A 20204-nucleotide genomic window follows, 5' to 3' on the forward strand; every position below is an offset into this window, starting at 1 on the left:
AAAAATTAGCTCTGTCCCAGCAGATTTTCTATACGTTCTAGACAAGAATAACTGGTCTTGTTTTTCCCCGTGTTCCTAAAGTCCAGCTCAGTTCCTATAAAGTAAGTAGGGGATTATAAATCAAGTGAAATTTAAAGTCTTGGATAAAAATTTATCTGATTAAACTAATTCAATAAGAAAGGAAATTACTTTGACTGTTATATCCGTTTATAATCTAAAAAAAAATACACAGATATTCCTGAATCTATTCACAGATGGAGTAAAAGCTTCTGCCATCTGGCTTATAGGTGAAATTATTTAATTTCATGTATAATTAGATGATGTATGCACTTGCCCAAAATCTAAAGATTTCCTATTTTAAAGAAAATGCAAAATTAAGTATAATCTTCAATCCTTTGTGCTGGAAATCTATACCATTTCTACCTCAGTCTTAAAATACAACATCAAAAATAAAATCACAGGTTACTAAGTAAAAGAGCTTACAAGGTAACTGATTACTTTTGCTGAATAAGTACCTCATAGTTAACTATATTAAATATAGCAATGGGTTTCACATAAAACACATACCAAAAAAAGTTAAAATTTATGGTAAGGAATATGAAATATTAAACAAAGATGACACAGATATGCCCTTGGAAATAGCATACATCTCCAAAGCAAACGCTCACAGGGAACATTCTCTGATGGTAACTGCCTGGGTCAGGTTTATTTTTATAGTCCGTTGCTAACACCATGACATGCTTTAAAGGTTCTGTCAAACAACAGAACTGACTTTAAAAAAAACAAACCACAAAACTGTACTAAATAAATCCTTTTGATCAATGCCATATCAGGATATCTTGAAGGATATCTTTTTTTAAATTGCAGTAATGATGGCAATATTAGTCAGATAAGGAATAAAATCCTTATCTGGATTTTCCTTATAGGAAAGTTTTACTATACCTAAAAATAAGCAAGCCATTTATTCTAGAGGAAAATAAATTAAAATGCTACTCACAGGGAGAATAGCAGTATTCATGTAATTCATTTACCTTCAAGAAACATACTTTAAAACTTATTTCCTTGATTATAGGTTATAAATATCAAAAATCAGCATGCCCCTTCTTTTCTATTATTAGCTCTAATTGTTCAGCTTCGGGCTTGAACAATTAAATAAATGACAATGCCATTTATGGATATGTGGACGCATGAACAGGCTTAGGGTGTAGAGAGCAGAAATTCACTTTTGAGCGTGTTAAGTTTGAGGGGTCTATGAGTTACCCAAGGAGAGATTTCAGAAAGGCATTTAGATATGTGAATGCGGGGTTACAGATACAGGGATGAACGAGTAAGGGAGCAGCAGCGTAGTGATTTAGAGTCAGGGACTCGGGTTCTGACTGCCTGGCTTGGAATCCTAGCTCTGCTACTTAGCAGCCGTTGGCCTTAATGAGTTATCTAACTCTGTGCCTGTGTCCTTACATCTAAAATGGAACAACAAATAGGTTTATGGGCTTCCCTGGTGGCGCAGTGGTTGAGAATCTGCCTGCCAATGCAGGGGACACGGGTTCGAGCCCTGGTCTGGGAAGATCCCACATGCCGCAGAGCAACTGGGCCTGTGAGCCACAACTACTGAGCCTGCGCGCCTGGAGCCTGTGCTCCGCAACAAGAGAGGCCGAGATAGTGAGAGGCCCGCGCACCGCGATGAAGAGTGGCCCCCGCTCGCCGCAACTAGAGAAAGCTCTCGCCCAGAAACGAAGACCCAACACAGCCATAAATAAATAAAAAATAAATTAAAAAAAAAAGAGTGGGGTAAAAGATATAACAATTGAATGCAATGGGCAAATCTTGATTGGGTTTAAAAAAAAAAAGGTTTATGTGAGGATGAAATAAATAAACATACATTTAAAAACTGATAATTGTGCTCAATGAGTACTCTATAAGTTTTGACTATTATTCTCTCTAGCTACTCTAGTAGCTGTTATAGATGATACTTAGTCCTTGCGGGGACAGGGAGTATGCGAGAGAAGAGAGGAGACCCCCAAGCCCAAGCCTTAATGAACCCCAATATTAGATGTCAGGAAGGCAACAAAGGGAACTAAAATGTTCCCCGCTTGTGAAGCAGGAAAAAATACACCAGAAAGGTGTCATGGAAACCACAAGAGGGGAAGCTGCCAAGAAGGCCCAGATCCTTGGCGACCTAGACTTTCATCCAGGCAGCGGTAGAGTGGAGCAGTGATGGTTCCCTAATGCTAGCGGCTCTCCACGTTCAGGTCCAGTTAAGCGCCCAAAGAGGGAGACAACTTTCTTGAGGGCACAACCTTTAGGAACTTCTTCCTGGTGTTTTAGCATCCCTTTTACATTTCTTTTTTTTTCACCTTTAAGTCTATTTCAACAAATAAAAGTAAAGTATTCTTTAAAATAGAGAATGTCTTCATTCAACCCAGGACACACTGCTATATAAGAAATAGTAATCCTTCTCAAATACAGTATATCCATTAAATAGCTTACAATTTTGTTCACTGATTTTACCGCAATTATATATATAATATAAATTAATTATATATAAATATATATAAATATTCATATGTATAATATGTAAATATATCTTTGAGTAATCCTGTTCTTGAAGGTCTAAGAAAAAAGGAAAGGCTTCTGTAGAGAGAGCCTGAATAGAGAAAATACGTTTACCTGGTCAGCACACAGGGTCTATAGCAACATGAAAAGACTAGAGTGTGTTATTTGCTTAAGCAGAGTTTCACCCTAAGTCAGATTCCGAAAATAAGCCATCACTCTAAACTCATCTGCTTGTTACTTTGGAAAGCACAGACACTAAAATACAGCATAAGTTTCACTAAGGGAAAACCTTATGCTGGTGAGAAGGTACTATTTGGTTAGATCAAACAACTTCAGAAAATAGAAAGCACACACATTCAGTGTGTGGATGGAATGTGTATATACGTTTAGGAGGAGGCTTGGACTAATGTTTGAAACCTTTTTTCAACCAAAAAACTAAATACAAGGTTTCATTTTCAGGAGACGTTACTGAATAATTTCATTGTTAATATGTAATGGTGATACCAAGAGGGTGGTTACACATTCTGGTTTGGGGTCTGGAGAACGTTGAATTTTGTTCTGTTCCTTGCATGCATGACCCAGGTCAGCTGTCTCGTGGGGAGGGGGCAGGGAGGAGAGGTTTCTGCTAGCATGTAGCTGAAAACTGCAAACTCATTGCCACGAACAAGATGCACTCAAGCTAACCCTGCTGGGGAGCGTACATCCCATACTGATACACAATAAAGCTGCTGCCTAGATTTCTTTCAGGGTAGAACTGTCATCTTCTCCTGATTATGAAAATAACAGAAGATCACTGCAGAAAGATTCAGACAGTATGGGAATGAGTGAGACAGCGTGCACATCTGCTGCAATCCCATGCACGTTTATGTTCATATATTTCCTTCAATTTTAGGATTCATGTTTTCAAATTTTCACATTTCTGAAATCTGTAGGTAACTTAAAATTGACACCTACAGTTACAACAGTGTTTGTCTTACTAATATATCATACTACACAGCCATTACAAAGGATAAGGCCGCTCTGTACGTGGCAACATGAATGAAGTGCCAGACATATTAACTGAAAAAAGAACAGGGCCGAACAGTGTGTATGCTATACTATCATTTATATATTTATTTTTTTTAAGGATGGATATTGATATGCTGGTATATGCATATTTATTTCTAGAAGGAATCACAAAGAATGGGTAAAAATTGTCCGTAAGGGTGGGGAGTGGAGTAGAGGGGTAGGAATGGACCTTTTTCATTGTATACCCTTTTCATCTTTTGAATGTTTATATTTTACTTATTTAAAAGTAACTGATTCATTAAAAAGCAAAAAATACTACATAGTGTTATGGATACATGCATATGAAGTCAATATATAAAATCCACATGTAGGAAGGATTACACATCAAATTCATTAGTTTTTGTGTCTGGAGTGGGAGGGAAGAGAAGAATGTCCTGATTAGAGGAGACATCCTATGTAGCTATGAAGTTTTAATTCTCAGAAAATGATCTTAAGCAAATACGACAAAATATTAAAATTTGTTAATGATGGTGGTATGTACATGGGTGTGATATTATTCAGTAGTACTTTAAATTTTGTTCAAAGGATCAAGATAAAAAAAAAAAAATCTCTCATGGATACTACTACACAGCCATCAGAACTGCCAAAATTAAAAAGACAATACCAAAGGTTGGAGAGGATGTAGAGCAACTGGAACTCAGATACCATGTTGAAAGGACAGTAAAATCATATAACCACTTTGGAAAATGGTCTGGCAGTTTCTTATAAAACTAAATAAACATGTACCCCATTAGCCAGCAATCTACTCACAGGTATTAATCCAGGAGAAATGGATACATATCCACAGAAAGACTTGTACTAGAATATTTATAGAAGCTGCTTTATTCACAAAAGCCAAAAAGTAGAAATAGCCCAGCTGTTCATCAGTAAAAGAGTAGATAAGCAAACTGGTATATCCACACAATGAAATACTGTTCAGCAATAAAAAAGGAACAAACCACTGAAACAGGCAACAACGTGATGGCTCCTTAAAACATGATGCTGGGTGACAGAAACTTACACAAAAGAATGTGTACTCTATAAGTCTATTTATATGAAGACCTAGAACAGGCAAAACAAATCTATGGTGGGGAAAAAAAAAAATCAGAACAATGGTTGTCAGAGAAGGGAGGTTATGAGAAGGGCTGGGAGGTTGACTGAGGAAGGGGCATGAGATAACTTTCTAGGGTGACAGTAATGTGCCATATCTTGATAGGGGTTTGGATTACACAGGTGTATGCATCTGTCAAAATTCAGTCAGTAAAATGTTTAAGGTATGTGCATTTTATTGTAAATGAATTTTGTCGCAAAAGGAAAAATAATATATAACCAAATATTAACCCTAGCTAATGATACACATGCTGCAGTATTTAGGGGGAAGTATACTTATAACTGCAATTCATTTTGAAATGCATAAAAAAGATGGATTGATGGACAGATGGGTCAAATGTGTGATAAAACAAGTGTAGTTAAATGTTAATGGTAGAATCTAGGTGGCAGGTATATAGGTGTTCACTGTAAAATTCTTTTAAATTTTCTGTATGTTCAAACATTTTCATAATAAAATGTTGAAAAATATCTGGTTAAAATAGCTAGTTAGTATTCAAAACACATATATCTTATTTAGCATGGATCTCTTTGTCATTATATACTGGTCCACTTTATTAAGTATAGAGATTTTAAAGAGAAGTTTATGAGCATTACATTAAATTTCTGGGACCATCATAGAAGACACCATGCCTAAAATAAGTAAATACTGAATGTACTTCTTGATTTACAACTATGAGACCACACTGCACGTAAGACTGGATTTTAGGAATAGCCCAGTCTGTCTCCTATGCCCAGCTCTAACCCAGTTCACTATACTCTCAAAAAGAAGAGATGGCAGCATTCTGCTACACTCATAGAACGAGTACGCGGACATCCCAAAGGGGATGAACGCCACTGCCATGTGGACACTGTCTCTCTACTCTCTTCCCTCCCTGAGGGGACACAAAGCAGGCCCCCTCCCCATCCCAGGCCACTTTACCTCCCATCCCAGCTGGCGCCACTGGCCCAAGAAAGGGTACCAATCTGTTCTCTCTTAGAGATGCTCTACCTCTTGCTCAGGTGCTTCTAGGTGTGCGTTAGATCAGCGACCTCAAAGGATCACTAAAGCCAAGCTGAGGTTTAAATTGGGAAGAGAATCTGAGGCTTCGGCCTTTTAGTGAGCGAAAGGAATCAAGAATTCAGTTCAGCCTAGCTGACTGGACCACTGTAAGGAAATTCCAGCCAGAAGTAAGGCTTTTCTTCACCTCCCATCTGACCAGCTCTGCTATAGTACCTTGTGTCTGTCTCCGTGTGCATGTGGGTATCCACCACTCAGGGGCATCAAAAGGAGGAATGGCAGCTGCATAGAGGAGATGCCCTGATCATAATATCCACTAACGGCATCCTAATACCAGAAATCTTAAATGTACACCACTTCTTGTCTTTTTTCCCCATTAACTATAAATTGGGTACATCTTCCCCAGTTGAAAGATACAGATTTATCTACCTCATGCTTTCCAATCATGCTGACTTTAAATAGGACTTTATGAGCATCCTGGCCCAGTGATTATTAAAGCAGATGTAGCAGTAAGACCAAGGACCTTAGGCTCTATTATCTTCCTTTAGCTGAGCACCTAGATATTGGGGCCCTGAACTAGGGCATAAGGGCCTCACAAGAGGTTTGGGTATTTGTCAATGTGTGACAGTCCGTATTTCCCGTATATGTGCATTGTTACACTAAGCCAAAAAGTGACCTAGCCCATCAGTGTTTGGAATACAGGATGCCAAAACACATAGTTTGTCAGATTTTTGTTTTCTTAATGAATTGAATGACTACATGTTTTTCACATTATATATACTCCAGCTTTCTGTTTACAATACAGAATAATGCATATAGAAATAATGATGAAAGAAGAATTCTGGAATTGATAAATTACTGAATTTTTTTTTATCACTTACCTCATTTGAGGGAATCGTGGCAAAGGGTTTGATGATGGCAGCTAATGGAATCTGAGCTTGCTTGGCCATATCTGACGTGCATGGGAAACAGTATGTTGTGCAACGGATGTATCGAGGACTCGCATTGCCTGAAATATTCAAGGATGCATACTTAAAATCTGCTTAGAAAAAAAATCTGCCCTATAATATTTAAATATTTATAAAGGTACTTCTAGGACTTCCCTGGTGGCACAGTGGTAAAGAATGCCAATGCAGGGGACACAGGTTCGAGCCCTGGTCTGGGAAGATCCCACATGCCGCGGAGCGACTACACCTGTGTGCCACAACTACTGAGCCTGCGCTCTATAGCCTGCGAGCCACAACTACTGAGCCCGCGAGCCACAACTACTGAGCCCGTGTGCCACAACTACTGAAGCCCGCGCACCTAGAGCCTGTGCTCCATGACAAGAGAAGCCACCACAATGAGAAATGTGCACTGCAATGAAGAATAGCCCCCACTCGCTGCAACTAGAGAAAGCCTGTGTGCAGCAATGAAGACCCAACGCAGCCAAAAATAAATAAATAAATAAATAAAATTTATTAAAAAAAAAAGGTACTTCTAGACAATGCATTGTCTTCTTTGTAAAACTTCTTCATGATTTCTACAAAAAAGGTAGTATTGTCTAACTTTACAATCTATAGTCTAAGCACACTGTAGTTTCTTGTAAAATAAAACACTCTGCATTCTACTGCAAAAATATAAAAGAGATTTTAAAATTATTATTATTTTCCAGAAGCAGGGTGTTAATATAGCCGCTCAGAGACTTGAGAGGTGTTTAGATTCAATGGGAGAAATAAAGCAAAGGTACAAAACATAAGAATAAAATTTCTTCTTCATCCTCTTCTATCAATACATCTGCTATGGGAAAGGTAAGTATTTGTATGCCATTTCACATCAGCAAGTTATACTTTGTCAAATATGATTCCACTTGACTATAAGTTTTTTTTCTAAACTTGAAATTCAATTTAGAAATGAAAATTCTAAATAATAGAAATACTGTTTTTTTAAACACCTTAATCTATTTTAAAAACACATTAGGTTTCCTGACCAAATATTTTTTTCAAGGCATACATGAGAATTAAAATTATATCCATGGCATGAAGAATATTTTTAAATCACCAGAATAACTTATCTAAAATAAATTTTGAATTAAATTATAATATATTTTGGCAAAAGAACATCAGATATTTACTGAGTGTCTACTAAGTTTTAGACTAGGTGCTTCCTTGCAGAGCTTATGTTCTCGCAGAGGACACAGACAATAAGTATTAAACTCAATAAATGAGTAAATTACATAGGACCTTAGAAGATGATAAATGCTATGAAAAAAGCATTTCTGGTTAAGGGGTGCCATAGTGGAAAGCAGACCGCAATTTTAAATAGTTACAGAGTTGGTCTTCATCACAAGGCAACACTTGAGCAAAGACTCCAAGGTGGCAAGGGATTTATCTGGCAGGTACCTGGGGGAAGGGTGTGCCTGGCCTGGTAGAGGCATGTCAGGAGCCTGACAGTGGGGCAAGTGGGGCACAGCAGCTGCTGAGGAGTTCAGAGAAGTCACAGAAGCCAGATTAGCTAGATGCTTGATACCATTTTTAAACCCTCTGGCTTGTACTCTGAATGAAATGGGGAGACACTGCCAAGCTTTAAGCAGAAAAGTGTTGTGATCGGACTTCGGCTGACTCTACCTGTGGTTTTCAGGATGGAGTGTAATAGGCAGGAGAACCAGGAAGACCAGTTTGGAGGCTGTGCAGCAACAAGGTGAGAAACAGGGTGGCGGCAGGAACCAGCCTGAGAGCAGCACATTCTGGACGTATTTTGAAGGTACAGTGGCTTACTTGTTGATGGGCATGATGTACGAGGTGTGAAGATGGGGGGTATCACAGAAGGACAGGGTTAGGGATGACTCCAAAGTTTTCGGCCTGAGGAATCAGAAGCATGAAGTTGCCACCAACAGAAAAGAGAAAGACTGCAGGAAGGGAACGGGTTTTTTTTTTTTTTTTTTTTTTTTTTAAACAGATGTGTGGGTGGAGATCAGGAATCTGGGTTTGGACATGTCCATTTGGGAAATCTATTAAGCAATCAAACAGTGATGCTGAGTAAGCAATTAGATACATGAGTCTTGGTGTTGGGCTGAAAGCTGAGCTGGAGATACACATTTGGGAGTTCTTAGCATATAGATGGTATTTGAAACCGCAAAACTAGATTAAAACCACCCGGGGAATCACGGTGGCCAGAGAAGAGAAGACGACCGAGGACTGAGCCCTGGGTCCTCTTAACATAAAGAAGCCAGAGGAAAAGGAGAAATCAGCTAAAGGACTGAGAAGGGAAAAAACAAGGGAGTCTGGGTGTGCTGGAGGTGAAGTGAAGAAAGCACATCAAGGAAAAGGCAGGAGCATCTGTGCCAGGTGGTACCTCCAGATCGACATGACCGCTGGATTTACCAACGTGGAGGGGGGTGGAGACCCGGAAGAGAGAATTTTGGTGGAACGGGGGAGTGAGGAGTGGGGGTGCGGTGGGGGGGGGGCTGCCCAGAGTGACTTTAAGAGAGAAAGGCAGGCGAGGAATTGGCAACAGTCCTTTCAAGTTTTATTGTGGCGGGGAGCAAAGAAAAGAGGGGTAGCTGGTAAAAGAAGTGGATCAAGAGAACATTTTTATTTTTTTAAGGTAGGAGAAGGGTTTTTAAAAGATGGGAATACTTGTATAAAAGGGGAAATATTGATGACATAAGAATAAAGAAGGGAAACATGGTAGCAATACACTTGAGTAGTGCACAGCAGGAGAGGCTGGCTTACAACTAGAGCACATTTATGGCCAAATCAGGAAGGCAGAGCCTGAGGACACATTACAACAGGGGGTTGATGTGATGGTGAGAATTCTCTTGATTGTGCACTTTTCTCAGAAAGGAGGAAGTAAGAGCAGCTGAAAGAAAGGATGGGAGGTTACCGGTTTCAGAAGGGATTGTGAAACAGTTACTAAGGAGAGTGGAAAAGCGAAAGGACTTGGGAAGGACAATGTGCTGGGAAGTTCATGGTCCTGAGTTTAAAGAGACCCTGCAGTGCGGCTGTGAGCCTTTCTCTGGCCATGTTTCACTGCACAGGTGGGTCCAGAATGAGGAGAAGGCTGGATCTAAGAAAGCTGAGTTTCTTTTCATCTTCAATCTATTACTGCCACATTTTACATTTTGGGGGGACCAGCTAGAAATATGGATCTTTACATAAAATATTCTGATTTTTATATAATGGCAACTAATTCAAATAGAAACAAATTATTCTGTATGATTAATTAACATGACTGTAGGCTGAATCCAGTTCGGGGGCTCTGCTGCAGAGGGTCTGAGAAAAGGGAGAAACGTGGTACTAACAAAAAGGATAATAATAATAACAATAACTGCCAATGGGTTAGGCATTATTCTAAGACTGTTATATGTAAATTCACTTTCATCTCACAGTCGCCTATGAGATTGATACCCTATGACCCGATTTTACAGAGGAGAAAACTGAGACACTGTGAGGTTAAGGGACCTACCTTAATCAAAGGGTTAGTAAATGGCAAAAGTGGCATTAGAACCTATCACAATTCTCTACAACATCCCAGATAAGTTGGGTCCAGGTCTTGAATTCTGGATGAGGAGTTAAGACCAATCCTGTTTGCCCAGGGGCAATGATGGGACATTTTTTAGCAATATGATCAAATAAATACCTGAAGAAAATTAATCTATTCAAAATGTACTGGATAGCTTCTGGGAGCAGGAAAAAAGATCAGAGACAGGTAGATGGGTCCATTGCTGTAAGAATCCAGGTGACTACTAACACAGGGTAAAACAAGAGTTTTGGCAACCAGAATAGAAGAAGAAATATTGGGTTGGCCAAAAAGTTCGTTCGGGTTTTTCTATACGATGTTACAGGAAAAACCCGAAGGAACTTTTTGGCCAATCCAATATTAGGTAGTAAATGTAAATATGCTTGAACCCCTATTACTGTATATGTCATATAACTTAGATAAAATCTTCGTCATTATCATCATCACACAAAGTTACACACAGTGGGAAATAAGAATTTTTGAATATTTTAAAGTATATTTTTTCATTGTACTCAATTTTCACTACTCAACATTTCCAATAACATATTGAAATTGAGTATTTGTTATCTTTAAAAAACTTATCTTTTACAGTGAAATATGCATATGAATGAGCTCGTGAAGGTGACTAAACAAACTTGTTACAAGAAGATAATGCACATAAAGAATAAAATTTTAAAAAAGCAATGAAGCATTTGTTTTTTAAGCCAGTATACAGAAGTGGGGCATGAAAGGTAAGGTTATAGTAGATAATTTAGCAACCTTGGTAATTAAGAGCCAAAATTCCTAATATGCTTAATAAAGAAACTTATGGGATAATCTGACTAAAAACATTCAATAAGTTATTCATTCAACAAATATTTATGAAGCCAATCCCCATGCTAGAAACTTAGCGACAGGACAGAATGAAGCTTCTGGCTTCAAGGTCTGGTAGAAGAGAATAATAATAAAACAGATAATTACAACACGGCTGGTAAGTATTACAGAAGAGCAAACTGATTATGAAGTGGCCCAAGGGAGGCAATGAGTCTGCCACGTGGATCAGAGGTGACTACAGAAAGGATGCAGTGCTTGAACAGGGTCTTGTAGGATGGGCAGAAGTACAGAAGCAAAGGACAAGTTGAGTCTTAAATTAGATCCTGCAGCCAAAGGCAAAGGAGTAATATTCTTGAAGTACGTGTTTCTCTTCACTGGCTTTGCCACTAATCAGCTGTGTGGCCCTGGGCGAATCACTTAACCTCTCTGGGCCTTAGTGCCCTCACGTCTGTAAAGTGAGAGAGCATACCAAACGAAGTCCAAGGTTCCTTCTGTTTCTATACTTTATTTATATCTGTGAATTTCTGTGTGTGTCTGAGATCCTTGGGCTACATCCTAAAAAGTCTACTAATGCCCAGAAATAAACCCACATACGTATGGTCAATTAATCTACGACAAAGGAGGCAAGAATATACAATGGAGAAAAGACAGTCTCTTCAATAAGTGGTGGTGGGAAAACTGGACAGCTACATGTAAAAGAATGAAATTAGAACATTCTCTAACACCATACACAAAAATAAACTCAAAATGGGTTAAAGACCTAAATGTAAGACTGAATACTATAAATCTCCTAGAGGAAAACATAGGCAGAACACTCTTTGACATAAATTGCAGCAATATCTTTCTCAATCCGTCTCCTAGAGTAATGGAAATCAAAACAAAAATAAACAAATGGGAGCTAATTAAACTTAAAAGCTTTTGCACAGCAAAGGAAATCATCAACAAGATGAAAAGACAACCTACAGAATGGGAGAAAATATATTTGCAAATGATGTGACCAACAAGGGATTAATCTCCAAAATATACAAATAGCTCAATATCAAAAACAAACAAACAAACAAACAACCCAATCAAAAAAATGGGCAGAAGATCTCAATGGAGATTTCTCCAAAGACATACAGATAGCCAAAAGGTACATGAAAAGATGCTTAACATCCCTAGTTATTAGAGAAATGCAAATCAAAACTACAATGAGGTATCATCTCACACCAGTCAGAATGGCCATCATCAAAAAGTCTACAAATAATAAATGTTGGAGAGGGTGTGGAGAGAAGGAAACCCTCCTACACTGTTGGTGGGAATGTAAATTGGTGCAGCCACTATGGAGAACAGTATGGAGGTTCCTCAAAAAACTAAAAATAGAGCTACCGTATGATCCTGCAATTCCACTCCTGGGGATATATCCGGAGAAAACCATAATTTGAAAAGATACGTGCACCCCAGTGTTCACTGCAGCACTATTTACAATAGCCAAGACATGGAAGCAACCTAAATGTCCATTGACAGATGAATGGGTAAAGATGTGGTATATTTATACAATGGAATATTACTCAGCCATAAAAAAGAATGAAATAATGCCATTTGCAGCAACATGGATGGACCTAGAGATTATCATACTAAGTGAAGTAAGCCAGACAGAGACAAATATCATGGGATATATGATATCGCTTACATGTGGAATCTAAAAAAAAAAAAAAAAGACAGGAATGAACTTATTTCCAAAACAGAAAGAGACTCACACAGACATAGAAAAGAAACTTATGGTTACCAAAGGGGAAAGGAGGGTGGGGGAGGGATAAATTAGGAGGTTGTGATTAACATATACACACTACTATGTATAAAATAGATAATCAGCAAGGACCTACTGCATAGCACAGGGAACTCCGCTCAATATTTTGTAATAACCTATAAAGGAAAAGAATCTGAAAAAGAATCTATATAAAACTGAATCATTCTGCTGGACACTTGAAACTAACATGATATTGTAAATCAACTATACTTCAATTAAAAAAATAAATTAAAAAAAATCCTATGAATAAGTATTAGCAAATAACCCAGCTAGAGGAAGAGGCTTTACAGCAAATGGGATGTGACTGGGCCGGCTTCAGGGCTCCCTCCATGCCAGGCAGCTCTTTCTTTTTGCCAAGGGCTGGGCTGCAGGCTATGGAGAGATGATAATGATCTGGACCCTGCCATCCTAGTCTTTCCTTCTCTTTCTGCTTCTTCCTCATACTCTTTCCCTACATGTACCATATGACCCAGCAGTTCCACTCCTAGGTATACACCCAAGAGAACTGAAAGCAGGAACTCAAAGAGATACCTGTACACCAATGTTCATAGCTAAGGCTATTCACTGTAGTCAAAAGATGGAAACAACCCAAATGTCCTTCAAAACATAAATGGGTAAACAAAATGCAGCATATACATAAAAGTATTCACTTCAGCCCTAAACAGGAATGAAATTCTGATACATGCTACAACATGGACGAACTTCGAAAATATTATGCTAAGTGAAATAAGCCAGACACAGAAGGACAAATATTGTATGAATCCACTTATGTGAGGCGCCTAGACCAGGCAAATTCATAGAGACAGAAAGTAGAATACGAGATACCAGGGGCTGGCGGAGTGATTGTTTATTGGGTACTGACTTTCAGTGCAGGTTGATGAAAACGTTCTGGAAATGGATAATCACGATGGTGCACAACACTGTGAATGTAATTAATGTCACTGAATTGTACACTTAAAAATTATTAACACAGCAAATTTTATTGTATGTGTATTTAACCACAATACTAAAATCACCTCTACGTTCAAAAATAAAACAAAAAACAAAAAACTCTGCACATGCTGCTCCTTAACACGTACACTCTCTCCCACTGCCAAACCTCAGCATGTCCACTCCGCTGCCTGGCAACCTTTTCCTCTCCCAACGTCTCCACTTCTGTTCCGGTTTACACCTGCCCACTTGAGACCCAGCTTAGTTGTCTCCACTCTAGCAAGACAGGCTGGGTTTGTTACCTGACATTTAAGTTCCCACAGCAATACTCCTTTTATCCTGCTATTACAACAGTTTAATTAATACTAAGTTATCTCTTTTTCCCTGCCAGATGGTACACCCATTTAAGGATAGAACTGTGGCTTTTATTTCTGAATAGAGGCAGTAGGTGAGTGGTTAAGAGCATGGGCTCTAGCATCAGAATGCTGGGGTTCAAATTCTAGCTTTGCTTCCCATTAGCTGCGTATCTTGCGTAAGTTACCTAAGCATTCTGTGCCTCCGTTTCACATTCTGTAAAATGAGAATGATATTAATGCTTATCTCATTAAGTTACAGAGGGGATTAAGTGAATTAACCCACATAAAGTGTTTAGAAGACCATCTTAACGCACAGCAAGCACTTAATAAATATTAACCACGTTGGTAATAGGTACTGAATAAATATTTGCTGAATGAGTGAATGAATGAATGAACAAGTACGATCCTGCTCCTACGTAGCTCATAGTCTCGTGGGAAAGACAGACCCAAAGCACAGTAAAATTTAATGGAACAAGAGCTATGAAAGAAGTGAATACAAAGCACTGTGGGGGAAGAAACTGTAGGAGATTTCGAAGAAAAAATTAAATTGAGTTTAGAAGAACTAAGAATTTCTCAACCAGAAGGGTGAGAGTTATATATACCGAATACATTTATTCAATAGATATTTGTTGGGCAACCATTATATTCTAGATACCAGGTGAATTTCTAGGGGTACAACAGCGAACAAAAAACAGTCCCCAGTCTGTTGCAGAGAAAATAGTACAAAGTGAGAATCAGAGACAGGAGGGGAAGGGGATGAGTTTGGTATGGCTGAGGCAGATGCAGAGGAAGAAACAGGTGAGAGACGAGGCTGGTAAGGAATATTCTTTAGGTCTGTAAAGTGCCTCAAACTAAAATATTAAATAAATAAATAAATAAATAAATATTAAAAACATGAACGTAACACTTACTATTAGGTTGAAATGAAATTGCCATTTTTGTAGGTCAACAATAATAGAAAAAAAATCAGTAATTTCATATAGCTCAACCTATTATATACCAGGTCCTAAGCGCTTAACAAATGTGAATTCATTTGACAAGTTTGGATGGATTCTGTAAGTAGTCAGGAACAAATTATTTTAAGAATAGGAAATGAAGTAATCTGAAGTGTGTTTTAATATTAATACCTATAACAGTAACATCCTGTGTGATTTACATCAACCCCTTCTACATGTCAAGCCCCCTACATACATATAAACATACATACGTGTGCACACACGCACACACGAGTCATCTCTGACCCGTACATTGCCCCTGCAGGGCAGGTCTTAGTCCTAACATCTTACAGCGGGCGGCACTGAGGTTCCGAGAGGTGGGATAAGCAGAGCTCAGGACACTAAGGAAGAGACCCTGGATTTGCGTGCAGGCGTGTGAGGCTCCCAATCAGAGCTCTTTCTGCCTCACTGTGCTGCCTGCCCTATAAGGACAGTGCCGAAGGCAGCACAGAGGAGGGACTGAAGACAGGGCAGCCCCATCTGGAAACTGGTGGCTTGACAACTTTGAGATGAGACAACACGACTGCCTGTATACCAATGTTATATTTCCAGGATTGAGTATATGACCCATTAAAAGGGTTTATTCAGAATCTGAGATGCCACATCTCATCAGGCTATATTTTAACTTGCCATAAATAACAGAATAATATATTCCTGGAAAGATCAAACCTGCACGAGGCTTGACAGATATATGAAGCTGATAGCAGACGTGGGACAGAGTCAGTAGAGACAGAGCTCAGCCTCTCCTCATCCCAGTTTAAAAGTAGGAAATCAGAACCCCAAATGTTAAAGGACCTGCTGAAAAAAATGTCATTGGGACTAGAACCAGGTCTGCTGACTCAAGTATTCAATCCCCTACTGCTCTGCTCATGTCATCCTGCCAGGTTTCCACTGTAGTAAATAAATTAAACCAAAGTAGGGCATGAACAATTTTAAACACATAAATTAAAATTTAAAATTTTCTTAAATTGATACATTGCACTGTATCTCACCAGAAACTCCCTAGATTTTTACAAGCAGAGAATACAGTAGAACTCAGACGACAGTACCTTCTCTTTACTTGATTAATGGCAAATTAGTTCCTGTTAACCAGCTATAAAGGGGTTGCCCATCAGTGACAGCATTATTGAAGGGTATCAGTGTATTTGCTTAAAAAATGTGAGAAATACTAAGACCTCAGTCAAAACCGTAACTGAAAAGAAATACCTTGGTCTTGTATCGTACAATCTGTAGTGACCAGGGGAGGGATCTGGCCTCTGGTGTTGGTGGTATAAACCTGTCCCCCTCTGGTGGCTCTGTCATTCTCGATCACCTGGATCTGATAAATAAGAGATCAAGAGCAAGTTAAAGTAAGTTAAGACTTCCCAACCTTCCCCTCACACTATTCACACACACACACAAAGGCATTTTCTAAATCCTTTCAGCTCATTTCAGATCAAACTCTCATTGAGAACCCACCATGTCTTCAGTCCCACTTTTGCTTACTTTCACAACTTTATGCCAGTAGCTTCCAAATTCTATTCTGTAATGCTCTTGAGCTCTGACCTGATCTTTTGGGGAACTCTATTTTTATTCAATTTGTTCCTTGGGCCCATAGATAAGAGTTTTTTGGGAAAAGATTCTCATAGGATAAGAAATGGAAAATATCTTTTCTTTTTAAAAGAAAATACTTTTTGAAGTTAAAGAAAACTCTAAAAGGCTAAAAATAAATTCAGAAGAAATGATTCAAAATATATAAGCTGAAGAAGACTTAACTTTTCTCCTCAAATCCCTCTTGATCTTCAATCTGCCTTTCAAGTTTCCTCCACCACACCCCTGCTCCTTGAGACATAAGAAACAAACAATATCGTGTTCCCATATGATTTTTGCCTATCATATAGACATGAGAAGAAACAAAAGTCCCTAATTTCTTTTTTTTTTTTGGCTGTGCCACACGGCACATGGGATCTTAGTTCCTCAACCAACCAGGGATTGAACCCGCGCCCCCTGCATTGGAAGCTCGGAGTCTTAACCACTGGACCTCGAGGGAAGTCCCCTTAAGTTTTGTCCTTTAATTTGGAAACATCTTATATTTCTCTACTGAAACATTTATTGATGAAGACTATAGAGACAAAACATTGTCTTTCTGTTGTAACTGTCTAGGGATTAAAATAATGAGCAAAATCTAGTTGCGTGGAGTTAAGAAGGAATTCTAATAATAAAAGGATCTTTCTCTTCCTCTTTATCTTCTCCCTGTCCTCACTTCTTTCTTTATAGGATAAGAGTGACAAGAGATAAGGGGATAAAAAAAAAAAAAAAAAAGAGGCAGTATAAAGAGGGAAAAAAGGGGAGAAATGAGATGAGTGCCCCGACTGCAACATGTAGCCTTGGAGGATACGGAGTTTTTGTGGTCCTAATGAAACTATTAATGTGAGGGGAGATCAAGATGGCAGAGCAGAAGGATGTGGAGCTCACCTCCTCCCACAAACACATCAAATATACATCTACATGTGCAAGAATTCTCAGAGAATACCAACTGAAAGCTGGCACAAGATCAAAGCTGCAAGAAGGATCCCATCGGGATGAGACCTGTGCCCGTGGGAGGGAGCTGTGAAGGAGGAAAGGTTCTCTCACCCTGGGAACCTCCTTCCCCTGCTGGGAGGTCTGCCGGGACAGAGAGGGAGTTGGAGAGGCCTGGACTTTGCTCGGGAGGAGTGTGTAGGTTCTGGCCTGCTGGTAGGCAGCATAGAGAGGGACCAGCTCTGAGGGCTGCCATGCTGTCCCACTTCCTAGCCCGAGACATGTGCCTGCTGGTGTGCACAGTGGCTGGGTCTTGAAACATAAGCTTCAGTGGACAGACCCAGGGAGGGGACTCAGTTTGGCTGCCCAGAGGCAGCCCGAGGGGCCTGGAGTGTGGTCGGGGACGCCACTGTTGGTGTGCGCAAGATGGAGCACAGGTCCATCACACAAGCCCCATTATCAGCATGCTCATGGCAGGTCATGCCTCTGGTGGCAGTGGGCTTTGGCAGCAGGCACACACCAGAGGTGGGGCTGACATCCCAGCCAATTATCAGTGCTCCCACAGTGGGGGAAGGTCCAGGGGGCACACCAGCAGTGGTGGACTTTGTGGGCAAGCACACCAGGTGGTGGGTGGCGTCACAGAATCCTCACAGAATTGCATGTCTGCAGCGGAAAGCCCCTGGGAAGGAATATGCAGCACCTCCTTTCCCAGCGGGAGCACTCCAGTCCCACCTATCTCACATCACAGCTTAGAACCAGATCTAGGGGCTTCTACTACAACAGCTGGGGAGCTGACCCTGCCCATGACAGGGCTGTGACAACCACATAACAAAGAGGAGGCCCCACCCAACATCCAGTGCAGGCTCTGGTCACCACAACACCAAACACACCCCATATCAAAGGGACAACAGCCAGCACACTCTGAGGAAAGACGTGGCAGACATCCATACTAAAAGCAGCCCTTATATCAAAAATACTGGACTCACACAGTCTACACAAGGACACTCGGACATAAAAAAAGCCCTTCACGACCACAGTAGATAACTTTCTCCTAAATTCATAGAGCCAGAGAAACTTAAGTAAAATGAAAAAGCAGAGGAACTACTCCCAATTAAAAGAACTGGAGAAACCCCCTGAAAGAATAAACAATGAAAAAGACAACTCCAGTCTACCAGATCCCAAGTTCAAAAATGAGGTAATAAAAATGCTGAAGGAATTAAGAAAATTTATCTATAGAAATGCAGGTCACTGTAACAAGGAACTAGAAACTATAAAGAGGAACCAATCAAAATTAGACAACTCAATTGCCAAGATAAACACCAAGCTAAAGGCAATGAATAGCAGACCAAATAATGTAGAAGAACAAATAAGTGATCTGGAAGATAAATAATAGAAATCACCCAATCAGAACAGCAGACAGGAAGACAAATGTAAAAAAAAAAAAAAAAAATTAAAGGAACATACAAGATCTACTGGATAATACAAAGCACGCCAACATACATACAATAGGGGTTCCAGAAGGAGAAGAGAGAGAAAAGAGGATCAAAAATGTATTTGAAGAATTTATGGCTGAAAACTTCCCAAACCTAAGAAGGAAACAGATATCCAGGTACAGGAAGTACAGAGGGTCCCAAACAAGATGAACTTAAATGGACCCACAGTGAGACATAACATAATTAAAATGGATAAAGAGAGGATTCTAAAGGCAGCAAGAGAAAAACAAAGAGTCAGTACAAGGGAACCCCCATAAGGTTATCAGCTGATTTCTCTGCAGAAATGTTGCAGGCCAGAAGGGAGTGGCATTATACATTCAAAGTCCTGAAAGGGAAAAACCTGCAACCTAGGATGCTCTACACAGGAAGAGTATCCTTTAGAATAGAAGGAGAAACTAAGAATTTCTCAGACAAGCAAAAACTAAAAGAATATAGCAATACTAAACCTAACCTAAAAGAAATATTGAAGGGTCTTCTCTAAGCAGAAAGGAAGCAAGAATCTATAGGAAAGGGAAAAACACAATAGGAGAGGCAAATATATAAAAAGATTGAAGATCACTTAAATAAGCCAGTAAGAAAATTTTTATAAAAGCAGTTATAACTATAATGAACAGCAAAAAAAAAATAAACATGAAGATGTAAAATAGGACATCAAAATCACAAGATGTGGGGGAGGGGCATAAAAATGTAGATATTTTAGAATGTATTTGAACTTATATGACTATCAGTCTAAAGAAGGTAGAAATAGTTATGGGTTAACATGCTTGAAAACCAGGGTAACCACAAATCAAAAACATACAATAGATTCACAAAAAACAAAAAGAAAGGAACTTAAGCATAATACAAAAGAAAACCACCAAGTCACAAAAGAAAAACAAAAAGAAGAAAGGAACAAAGAAGAACTACACAATAAACTGCAAAACAAGGTTTAAAATGGCAATAAATACATGCTTATCAATAATTACTTTAAATGTCAATGGACTAAATGCTCTGATCAAAAGACATAGAGTGGAAGATTGGGTTAAAAAAAACCAAGAACCTATAATATACTGCCTACAAGAGACCCACTTTAGGGTGAAAGACATACATAGATTGAAAGTGAGGAGATGGAAAAAGATATTT

At 39.2% G+C, this 20204-nt stretch overlaps 1 protein-coding gene across 2 annotated transcripts in view; it reads right to left on the reverse strand.

Moving 5' to 3' along the window:
• SEC24D (SEC24 homolog D, COPII coat complex component) overlaps nt 1-20204 on the reverse strand; it is a 111673-nt gene that overhangs the window by 61934 nt on the left and 29535 nt on the right. For both annotated transcript variants that reach the window (XM_036852300.1, XM_036852301.1), the window contains exons 7-8: nt 16297-16408; nt 6589-6716 (exon numbers count right to left, since the gene is read on the reverse strand). In XM_036852300.1, the coding sequence (XP_036708195.1) occupies nt 6589-6716; nt 16297-16408 (240 nt within the window). The remainder of the gene's footprint in view (nt 1-6588; nt 6717-16296; nt 16409-20204) is intronic.

Source organism: Balaenoptera musculus, chromosome 5 (assembly GCF_009873245.2).
Source record: "Balaenoptera musculus isolate JJ_BM4_2016_0621 chromosome 5, mBalMus1.pri.v3, whole genome shotgun sequence".
Taxonomy (NCBI): domain Eukaryota; kingdom Metazoa; phylum Chordata; class Mammalia; order Artiodactyla; family Balaenopteridae; genus Balaenoptera; species Balaenoptera musculus.